An 11,206-nucleotide genomic window follows, 5' to 3' on the forward strand; every position below is an offset into this window, starting at 1 on the left:
TCTATCACAAAACCAAAATCCTGTGCATAGGGAAGAAACTATAGAGACCCCGGGTAATGGGTAACGACGCTGCTTCAAAGCTCACCCAGCAAACAGCAGCTGCCGGCGTCATCTTCCAAGGCCGCGCTTCACCGTGCGCTTGCGTTCTTCCGCGGCAGCGTCGGATAGAGCGCAATCCAGGCTTGGACAAAACGCGGTCTCCGTTCGTCCGACCCTCCGTCGTCGTCGTCCTCGTTCAGCTCTGCAGCACCGCATCGTGCTTCGCCTTGCAAATCCATCGCGCTCTTGCAATTTGGGTTTCAGCCGATTTGTTAATCTCAGAGGGACTATGGCAGAGGTTTCAACTTCTCTTCGCCCGGTCTCTGCTGCTGCCTCTCCTTCTCTCGCCTGTCCTTCGCGTCTCTCGCGCTCGCCCTGGACCCAAAGCGCATTCTCCGTCAGGTCCAGCAATTCTGCTGCCTCCTCCTCGTCGTCATCCTTTGTTGCGGCTGCTAGCAGTCGCCCCCTTCGATTCACAACTCGTCAGTTGGATGCCTACGCTCCGGATGAATTTGGATATGGTGCCTCCTCGGAATCGAACGGACCTTCTTCCTCTTCGGGCTCCTTTGAGTCTGTCACATTGCTCCCTGAGCCTGTATCTGCACCGGCAATAGGGTTTGGTAAGCTGGGGTGTAGTCATTTCTTTACCACACATTGCTCACAGATCAGACTACCTCTTATCGTCAATATCTGCAGCTCATCGCTGTGAAAAATGGTCCAGAATCAGCTCGATTCTTTGTTAGGTTTTGCAACTCGTAGTTGTGTGCAGTGTCATATGTTCTCACTTTGTTGTGGTAACATGTTTGGTGCGGGTGCATTCTTGATTTTTTTATTGTGGAATTATTCCTGTGTCGTGTGACAGTCTTTTTGATGCTGGTGTGATTAATAATGTGCTGATTAATTGGCTTTCCAGGGAACTCCTCCAAATTGTTCAAGGCACAGATCATCCGGAATGTGATGGTGGCAGCTCCAATCATAATTGGAGCACTTTTTGGAAATGCGATTGTAGCTTCAGCAGCTGAGCATTCCATAGGAAGTTCTAGCCTCGGTTTGAAGGTGGCTTCGTTCCTGCGAGGATCAGGTTTAGGTGATGAAGTCATTGTGGCTTTAGTTGCCTGCCTTCCTGCTTTAGAGCTTCGTGGGGCCATACCAGTTGGTTACTGGATGAAGTTAGCCCCTCTGAAGACTTATGCATTGGCTGTAATTGGGTGAGTCCCTTCTTTGTAATCTTTGACAGTTTGCTGTTTCTCTCTGTTTTCTAAAATATGTCGATTGATGCATATGAACTTGAACAAGATGAAGTAACGAGGGTTTATGATTGTCTTGGGAACATGCAGAAACATGCTACCTGTGCCCTTTATAGCGCTTTACTTGGATAAGCTCTTCAATTACGTGGCCTCAAGTAGTGAAGGTGGAAAGAAATTGGTAGATATAATCGTTACGAACACAAGACGAAAAGCCGAGCCTATTAAAGAGTTCAAATGGCTTGGGCTCATGTTGTTTGTTGCCGTTCCGTTTCCTGGAACAGGGGCTTGGACGGGTGCTTTCGCAGCATCCATTCTGGGGATGTCATTCTGGGAGAACATTTCAGCTAACTTTGTGGGTGTCTTGTTGGCAGGTGTTTTGGTTAACTTAGTAGTGAGTGTAGGTATTCGAGAGGCTCTCTTTGTTGGTTTTGCTCTCTTTATTTTGTCCATATTCATGTGGCGGATCCTACGCTTCCTCAATCAGAAGAAAGCTTCAGATGGTTGAGATAGACGCATGAGGGCCTATTGAATCATGCACACAAGGTTAGACGTAAGGCCTTTCTTTTTATTTAGATGTAGGAAAAAGAGCAAACTTAGACTGCCCAGTTTGTCCTTGTTGACCTTGACCCAGGAGGTTCACTGTTGTGCTCAAATTGAGCAAGGTTTTAGAAGAGAAGCTCCAGTGTTGATTTCAGGTGCGTTTACGCAACGACAGTGCCGTTTTATCAGATTCCCAGCTACGAGTACTTAATCTGGATTCAAGTGAACAATCTTCAAACGCAGTTTGTTCCTGTTAAGAGACATGAGACATGCTTGCGGTTGCTTGAAAATGGTAGCAACAGAACACTTTTGATGTACATATGAAGGAAAATCTGATGTGTGTAGCATAGTTGGTTAAGAATTGTATGATTCATTTTTTCTATAAATGATCTGTTATTTTTTCTTTCAATGTTAAAAAAATTTGAGACTTTAACCATCATTGTTTTCTATTATTATTGTAATTGTTATTATTTGCAGTCAGTATAAAGGATTATCTAGTTTGAAAAAAAACATGAATAGCAAAAATGTCAGAATATTAATAAAAAATGAATGCAAAGATGGCTACTTTGAGTATAATTTAGTTAAGATGGTCAATCAGATTCTATTGTTTGTTATACGATTTCTTGTTCTATGTTCTTCAAATTGTATCTACTTCAATAATGGTTTGGTAATTTGTGCACTGATAAGTCAATCGTTACTTTACTTTTAATCACAGAATAATATAAATTCGGAAGTTTAAAAGCTAGAATTGGTAGTAAAACTTGAACCTGTTAAAAGAAATCAAAAGGCTCCTAATAAGCTTGATTTTGTAAAAATGTAATGAATCCATCTCAATGTTCTGTATAGTACACGTGTATATACACTTACATGTACTGATTTTAAAAAGTTCATGCCAAAGAATGAGATGAGTAAATGAACAAAATACAATATCTGCACAAACTATGCACATTCTAAATTCAATAGAATGTCCTAGGTGACAGAATGAACTTGAACCAGAATTTATTGCATTGGGTTTCTTCCAAGTTTCCTTTTGGGATTGTAGTCAAATGCCCATCTAGACATAAACAGTTGACAAAACCATCATCAAAATTCTCAGCCTCGTAAAATTCAAATGCTAGTTGGGGTCCCTTCTCGCGCACAATGATCCATGCTGCAAGGCTTACACGGTGCATCATGAACTTCGGAACATACCGACAATGCAATTGGGTCCAACACTAATCACCGTTTGCAGTTACTATTGATGGATACTACATCTGATGCAAACCAATCGATCGATCGATCGATTAAGTCATCTGCAACCTTTGGAATGGCATCGCCTTCTCCCTTCGGAAGCAGCGGCAGCGGCAGAAGAGCAAGATCGCACCAATCAAGATCACTCCTCCGATGACAGAGCCGGCTATAATCGCGTTCAAATGCTGCTGTCGCGTAATCGCAACTGCACCATACACAGGGAGGAAGTCTGAGCCAAACTATCCGGTGATGGCTTCTCACACAGGATCACCGCAAAGATCACGAAAACAACATGATATACTTTCTTCTTCCTAGCATGCGCATCATCGAGGTGACTTTCAAGTGCAGCGTGCATAGATTAGCAAGTAAAGGTGGTTTAAAAAGCGTACATGGGGCAGGAGCTGGAGCGATGGGAGAAGGGGCAATTGAAGGTCCTGCAAATGATTCGGTGAGACGTAAGCAAACTGCCGCAGACTAGACATGAGATTAGGATCGTATCTCCGCTCTGGAGATTGCGAGTCATAGTTGAAGCGACCGTCAACCTCATTTGATTTCGCTACTCTGAACTGGGAAATACCAAGAATTCACTGCTTATCCTGAAGTCTGAATGTGGGGTAAGTGAATCCTTACTCGGGGGACCTGTAGGCGGGGGAGAAGTGGGACCTCCGAGACCTGTAGGTGGTGCTGCACCAGGGGTACTAGTTGGGGGAGGAGCTCCTCCCACTAGAGGGGAGGAGCCCACTGGAGGAGGTGTTGCATCTTGAGGAGGTCCCGCTACATCTGGAGGAGGTGTTGCTGCTTGAGTAGGTCCTGCTACAACCGGAGGAGGTGTTGCTGCTTGAGGAGGTTCTGTTACAACTGGAGGAGGTGTTGCGGCTTGAGTAGGTCCTGCTACAACCGGAGGAGGTGTTGCTGCTTGAGGAGGTTCTGTTACAACTGGAGGAGGTGTTGCGACTTGAGGAGGTTCAACTGTCGCTGGAGGCACCGCTATCAATTACAGTGCATAAGAAGAACTCAGTACCACTTCGAATTATTCTTCAAGCAGAGTGGCACAAGGTCCATACTAAGCAAAGAGTTCTCTCACAGGAATATCCATCAAAACCTTCATCACAATATCAATTAAAACCTTGCACGATGATTGCCACGTATTTGTGCGATTAACCAAAGACTGGACCCGGTACTGAATGTCATTCATATGGTAATTTCACAAATGGGTTGCTTTCAGCTGTGCGTTGCCTGTGGTGAAGAAATAATCACAAGTACGTAGCCTGAATCGCTGCAGAAACTCTCCTAATATGTTGAAATCAAAGTTATGGGACAAAGTTTGTGTGAACGATCCATACAAGGAGCAGTCGACTGCAGTAGCCCCCGACGTCCGCCAACAGCCACAGCTCTATCTCCGATCACTGTAAACATTGGAGAGAAGAAAAATCTCTTAGTAAAGTTTAGAGTGCAAATCGTAATGTAATTAGCTACTCCAAAGCACAATGTGTCTGATTTTCTTTGTGAGTTGATCTTCATGGTGACTGATAGAGCTCATTGTCGCGGGACTGAGATGTGAAGACGGACTGGTACCATGCATCAATCGCATAAAACTTCACGGCCTCAAAACGTGCACACGGTTTCTAAATTAGAAAAAGTAACATCTCTCGGTTTAGGGTTTAGATAGCACCAGAATAGCTTAGGAATGTAACGTTGTAATTCAAAGAACGGTAGTAAACGTACCAGAGTGGGTAGCACCAGCTGCAGACAAGACGGAGAGAATAAGCAGAAGAAAGGGCACCGGCCATTTCGAACTCCCCATTGTAAGACTTCCTAGACCTGTTGATTTTGAACCTGGATTTCTCAGAAACCGGTAAACTCTGTGCTCTTATGCCTCTAGTTAGTGTGTGACCCCTGTTCTGTATTTTCTCGTCCAAATAGATTAACGAACGCGAGCTGGCACTCTGCGTCACAAACTCGCCCAGAAAAAACGCCGACTATGAATCACACTCTCGCAGTGAACTAGAGATTTTGTGGGCATCATGGAGTCTTCGACATTCGCCACTTAAAATGAAAAATAATAAAATTTAGCCCACAGAATCCTCCAAACGCTTGAACATCAAGCGGACTATCTACACTACCCAACGTGGGCAAAGTAACTTAGCTTTCGACCTGCTTCAGATAGCTATGGCGTATCCTGCAACAGAAGAAACCAAAACCTGTAAGAAAAATCCACTACACAACCCTCCACAGAATGCGAGGACACTACCCGAGCTCAACGCTTCAGTTATAACTATTATAAAAATGGAGCTCGTATGTTCACCAAACCCACTCGCACACCAACCTGCGAGGGATTTCCAACAACCCAGTTCCAGACCACATTGTCAGAAACAGCAAAGTTTGGCCGAAATTCAGCTTTACACACTAGCGGGAAGCTAAGACCAGGCAACACAGTGCACCGCGTATCCTTCCTCGCCGCAGCTGACAAGACCCTGTGAAACAGAACTTGAAGACTTCAAAGTGAATGATTGCTATGGTACAAAACGCTAAATTATTGCCCCGAGCTCACAGTAACAGATCTCTGCGGCGACTTCAGACAATTACCAGTTCCAGACAAACGCACCAAACGTGTTTTACCCACCCCAGCTTCACGAGAGGCAATCTCATCACCAGATGTGTATGCAAACCTAACAAAAGGCGGACGGCCGCCGGTGCGAAGAGGCTTCAGCTGGTTTGTCCAGAAGATCTGAGCTCAACCGACTGACTGAAAAAGGAACACATCATCGTAGAATAAAAACCAGTGTCCACGACCACCAAGGAAGTTCTCGCAACTTGCCGCCACTATCACGCGGTCAATACTAAGACTTCCGATCATCAACACCACCGGCAAAGGAATCGCGCAGGGGGTTGCTAAAATTCGTTAACAGAACGGCTCCAGCGGAGGCGAGAGAGCCATGCTCCGACGAAGCTCCGAATGCGGCGCCGTTCAGAGTGGCCACTTAAATGACCAAGTCAACTGTGCCTTTGGTGTTGTGCACAACTTGGTCACAATCCCGTTGGCAAGCTGCGGCAGGCAAATCGACGTCGGGATTCGCCGTGCTACGCCTGGGCTGTTGCTCCTTCGACGACGGCAACTGATCGGGGCGCCATGACGAGATTGGAGCATCCAGCTTCTGCACAACTGGGTGCTCACAACTTCCCTAGCAAGTTAATGAAGGTTCAGAAAACACTAGATCCCATCTCATAATCAGCGAATTCAGACTCCCCAATTATTGTCGCTAATTGACATTTCTGGATCCAAGATGTCTTGGTTCTGTCGTTTGCTCCCAGCTTTCTAAAAACAAATACTACAGTCGACGAAAGTCAATAGCTGACTCGATGACTATGACCGTTTTTAGGATGATGCTATTGTGTAGTTGCAATAATCGGTATCTACATTAAACAAATATGTGTTAAAAGAATCGTTGTCCTATTCGTATTCTAGTGTATTTCATTTCATTGTTGACATACAAAGTTCTGTGGGGGATTGTGTAATGTTGACAAGAAAGTGCATCTTCTTCTTTACTCTCAAATCATTTTTTTCTGTAGAATTGTGATCTTTTGTGTATTTATTTCATTCCTTGCTTAGCATTGTGTTACATTCTCTTGCCTTTTTCTCATGTCTATTGATTGGGGGTTGGGCAATGGTGAGGGTTTGATTGTTACCCCACTTAAGGGTTTAAACTTGGATTTGGCTATTACCTAATCTTAATATTTACATATTTGTTGTTTTTGTTGTTGTTGTTTGTTTGTTTGTTTTTTTTTTTTTTTGTTTTTTTTGTTTTTTTTGTTTTTTGTTTTTTGCCTTGATTATTGCTCTCTTCTTTGTCATCTATTGTTGCATTGTTTCCTTATATGATTCTTTGCAATACATCATTTTTGTGTCATGTTGTTAACTTATGCTACAAGTTCATTGTTGTTGTGTTGCATTCTTTGACTCTTTATCATAAATTGCTTGTGTGATATGTTATTAAAATATGGTACTGATGAGTACAAGTTTTACTCATTTTCCTTGGATTAATCCTATAATGTGTTATTAGCCTTTAATGCTATTGTGATAACCCTTTGCGCTAATCAATCACATCAATCACATCAATCCCATCTACAAAGACTTTTTCATTAACTTCACATGCTTATATTGATGCCTTGATTACAATTTGAGACTTGTTTGCAAATTTTGTAACAATACTAGTGAGAGGCATGTCTTTTTGTTGGACCAATTATATGAAAACTTTATTTGTTGTCAATACAATTGTTTTTAGATATTGTAGATTATAGTTATGAATAATTTTTGACATGAAATGCCAACGATTTTTTAATATTCCAAATAGTGTCAAAATTTAAATTCTCATTGTGAAAAATAAAAATCTGATTATATGCAATATGTTTTTACATTAGGTTTTTAAAATACTATTTCTTTAATATAAAAATCATTATAAAATGAAACAATATAAATATTACAAATCACATAACTAGTTAGTTTTAAGATCAATAAATTATTGATGCAACATATAAAATGTTTGCACATTTGTTTATTCAATACAAAATTTAACTTGAATACAAATATTGAAGTTTTAATAAATTTTAAATCATATATATATATATATATATAAGTCCTCAAAAAAAAAGTATTTTTTTTTAGTATGATAAAAAAACAAATTAATTTTTTTGTAAATGTTTTAAATTGAAAATAAAATAAATAGTTAATAACCAACATCAGTTGAATAATAATATGTGCCTTAATCATAGTATGAACAATATTTGACCATCAAAAACCACCTATCATTGTGTGTACAATGATTTTAATATATTTAAGTTTCTAAGTAAATAAACAGAATGATAACAAATGCAGTCACACACATATGCTATTGTTTACAATTCATGAAAAAAGCTATAACACTATTTATTTGAATGTTAGTGTTAATACATGTATGTACTGTAAAAGGTAAGATATAAAAACCCCATGATTCATCACATTTGTTAAGCATTAGAAATTTAATAAAAATATTTTTTCAATGCATTTTTATAACCGTATCTACAAAGTTTCTCAATCAATTTTTTCAAGACATCATGTATTTTACTGTAACTTACAAGTTGTGTAGCCGGAAAATCATGTGGTGTTGAGAATCTGTACTTGTATTAGAGTATCAAGAAGTCTATTGTTGTTGCAAGTTGTTAAACAAATAAACACATATAATAACTTACACACCTGGAGAATCTGATTAAATTCTGCTAATTAATGACAAAAAGAATTAAAAAATGTCCATATTTTCTTACAATAATTTCATATTAATTTGGTGTTACTGAGATATTTTTCTCATATTTTTTTTCAAGTAAAAATACTAACACACAAAATGTTAAAAAAGAATAATCACCTCAACGCAACATAACCGACATCGCCCATTTATTTGTGTAATCATTCAACTGATTATGATCACTTCAAAAATCTTAGAGCTCTACAACATATGACACGGTTTTACCCTAAACCCTATGCAGAGGAATTCGAGACCCTATAACCGCGTGCGTTCATGGGCCGTGACCGTAAGCCCTAAAACTCGACCTGCTACAAAGTTGCCGAGACTTTCAAAAAAAAATCGTAAACCAGAGCTCCGTGAAGGTGCGAAAGGCAGTTGGGAACGATCTGGCGGAGTGGCATTGCCGTGGAAAGAGCAGATTGGAGCTGGGTTATCGTGTTATTTGACGAAGGAGGTGAGACTCACCGATTCTCTTCGAAGTTTTGCTGCGCGAGTCGTTCATTCACTTGATGGAGAAGGATTGAACTCATTTGTTGATTGCATGGATCGATGAGATTCGATTAAATAACTCGGGAATTACTGTGTGAGAGGCGTAGACTGAGTCGGTCTGTGCAATTGATTTGCCCACAGGGATCTGGGGATGGAGGAGTAGAGAACCAGGGCAGGACAGGGTGACAGCATGGGGGCTATATCGGCAGCAGAGGTTAGCTACATCGAGGGTGGCATTGCGCAGAACCTCCGTTCAGATGGCCGTGGTCGTCTAGATTTCCGAAATATCGCCATTACCACTGGTGTCATCCCTCAGGTTACTCTCTCACGTTAGTTTTTACTGTACGGAATGTAATGTGAAGTAGCTTATTCCCGGGGCTTGTGAATATTTGGTTTTCTGCTCTGTAATTCTTCTTTGTTTGTTTCTCTGCAGGCTAATGGGTCTTCACGATGTAAAGTGGGAGGAACGGATGTGATGGTTAGTGTTAAGGTAATCCACTGACCTGACTGAAGGCCACTTAGAAGCTTCTTGTGCATGCTAGTTTTGAGTTGCAGACGTTTGTAGTTCCGATATGGACTAGTTTGTATGTGGCTTATGTTGTGTATTGTGGTTCTCAGCTTCTCTAAGTGATTGAGACAGCGATGGGATACACTTACGCACCTTTGTGTTTAGTACTGATGGTGGAGACTGAAAGATTATGTTAAACATAAGTGTTCTTACTCTGTTGGTTGTCATTGATGCCTTAAGACTTGGGGCACAGCTAATGTGATTAACTTGGCAGGCCGAACTGGGAAACCCTCCTAAAGGCAGGCCCTCACATGGTGGAATGCAGATCAAGGTTGAATGTTCACCGACTGCCAACCCTGAATTTGAGGTATATTTCATTAATTTTTTTAATCACTGACTTTACACTGAGTGCCTATCCAATTCATAACGTGATGCAGTGGATAATGATGAACCCGCTTAATCTATGTCGTTCTTTGTGCCACTACATTGAATTGATGGTCTTTATTAACGATTTGAAGGGAAGAGGAGGAGAGGAACTGTCGCTGGAGCTTACAAGAGGCTTGGAGCGGAGTTTTCTGGGAGGTCCTAATGGTTCTGGTTAGTGCTGTGCTAGTCGAGAGATTTCGATTGTTTCTTCGCTTGATCTATTTGAACACACTTTTCAGTCGCCATCAAGAATGGAAGTTGTAGAGTTGCCCTTATCAACTGGATTTAAGTGGGTTTTGAGTTTGAGTAAATTGTCTTCTTTCCCATGGATTTTTACTGGTGGAGTAGCAAGATACTATTTCCTGTCATACCACATCCACGAGTCCGTGAATATCGAGAATTGTCTCTGGGATCTTTAATCTTTGAATTTGGGTTGAATTACTCAGGCGCTGCGATTGATCTATCAACTTTACGAATTGTGGATGGGAAGACGTGTTGGGTGCTGTGCATTGATGGACTAGTACTGAGCTCTGACGGGAACTTATTAGATGCCCTTTCAATTGCTGTTAAGGTGTTTATCCTCCTTCCTTTCTCTTCTATTGAGGTGCACGATAAGGAATGCGGATGTTCTGAAACCTGAAATTTTCGAGATGGCCTTGCATTCAAAATACTGTTGTTACAATGTTTGGCACTAAAACGTATACTCTCAATACGGTTTGAAATGTCCAGGCAGCTCTGAGAAACACTGGTCTACCGAAAGTGGAAGTTGTAGCCGGCGGAGCAGAAGACGAGGATCCTGAAATTGAAGTGGATGATGAGGAGTCCTCTCAATTGGATGTATCAAATGCCCCTGTTATCATAACTCTCACAAAGGTAAGCTACCATCTTGATTCAAATCCATTCCTGCAATTTCTGTGGCGTAATTCAAACTTCTAGTTATGACCAGAGCTATCTGAGTGATGGAAACAGACTAATTTTAAATGTAAAAAGTAAGCGCAATTGAGGCTTATAATATAGGTTTTCATTTATATACGCACTTTGAGATATAGCCTTGGCACAAATGATGGTTATACTGTTCTTTTTATTTTTTCATTGTGAAGGTGGGGAAGAGCTATTTTGTGGATGCAACCGCAGAAGAAGAGTCACATATGAGGTCAGCAGTTTCAGTGGCTGTTAACAGGAAAGGAGTTGTATGTGGAGTTACAAAGAGGGGAGGTGAGGGCTTGGAACCCAGCACCATCATTGACATGATATCAGTAGCCCAGCAGATAGCATTGACGTATATTCCTGCTCTAGACCTACAAATAGCTGCTGCAGAAAGTGTGGATCCTGATTCATAAGTTTGTTGGATCACTGGCTGGAGGCTTCAGAAGCCAACTCGATTACGTTAGTGTGCATTTTGAATGTTGTGCCTACTCATTGTTCAATCCAGTAAAACAAAACTTCATAAA

At 41.3% G+C, this 11,206-nt stretch overlaps 3 protein-coding genes across 8 annotated transcripts; 2 read left to right on the top strand and 1 right to left on the bottom strand.

Annotated features, from left to right (window-relative positions):
* The first annotated feature begins 219 nt into the window (after window positions 1-219).
* LOC112275084 (uncharacterized) lies at window positions 220-2,265 on the top strand. Its single transcript, XM_024505082.3, has 3 exons — window positions 220-659; window positions 953-1,247; window positions 1,377-2,265. Exons 1-3 carry the CDS (start codon window positions 329-331, stop codon window positions 1,789-1,791), a joined length of 1,041 nt encoding a protein of 346 aa, XP_024360850.1. The 5' UTR covers window positions 220-328; the 3' UTR covers window positions 1,792-2,265.
* A 543-nt stretch (window positions 2,266-2,808) lies between these two features.
* LOC112275083 (uncharacterized) lies at window positions 2,809-6,239 on the bottom strand. Of its 6 annotated transcripts, none has more exons than XM_090246034.1 (6): window positions 5,643-6,239; window positions 4,782-5,235; window positions 4,400-4,462; window positions 3,687-4,043; window positions 3,446-3,490; window positions 2,809-3,261 (listed from the first exon to the last, which is right to left on the bottom strand). In XM_090246034.1, exons 2-6 carry the CDS (start codon window positions 4,858-4,860, stop codon window positions 3,110-3,112), a joined length of 696 nt encoding a protein of 231 aa, XP_090102160.1. In that variant the 5' UTR covers window positions 4,861-5,235; window positions 5,643-6,239; the 3' UTR covers window positions 2,809-3,109. The 6 variants fall into 6 exon arrangements, with proteins under 6 accessions (XP_090102160.1, XP_090102161.1, XP_090102159.1 ...); XM_090246035.1 differs by having other exon boundaries at window positions 5,680-6,237; XM_090246033.1 differs by having other exon boundaries at window positions 4,782-5,382; window positions 5,680-6,237.
* Window positions 6,240-8,670: 2,431 nt separating this feature from the next.
* LOC112274786 (uncharacterized) lies at window positions 8,671-11,206 on the top strand. Its single transcript, XM_024504550.3, has 8 exons — window positions 8,671-8,786; window positions 8,963-9,137; window positions 9,255-9,311; window positions 9,604-9,696; window positions 9,848-9,926; window positions 10,202-10,326; window positions 10,485-10,628; window positions 10,856-11,206. The coding sequence occupies exons 2-8, from the start codon at window positions 9,012-9,014 to the stop codon at window positions 11,093-11,095; spliced, it is 864 nt and encodes a 287-aa protein (XP_024360318.1). The 5' UTR covers window positions 8,671-8,786; window positions 8,963-9,011; the 3' UTR covers window positions 11,096-11,206.

Source organism: Physcomitrium patens, chromosome 22 (assembly GCF_059467195.1).
Source record: "Physcomitrium patens ecotype Gransden chromosome 22, ASM5946719v1, whole genome shotgun sequence".
Lineage (NCBI taxonomy): Eukaryota > Viridiplantae > Streptophyta > Bryopsida > Funariales > Funariaceae > Physcomitrium > Physcomitrium patens.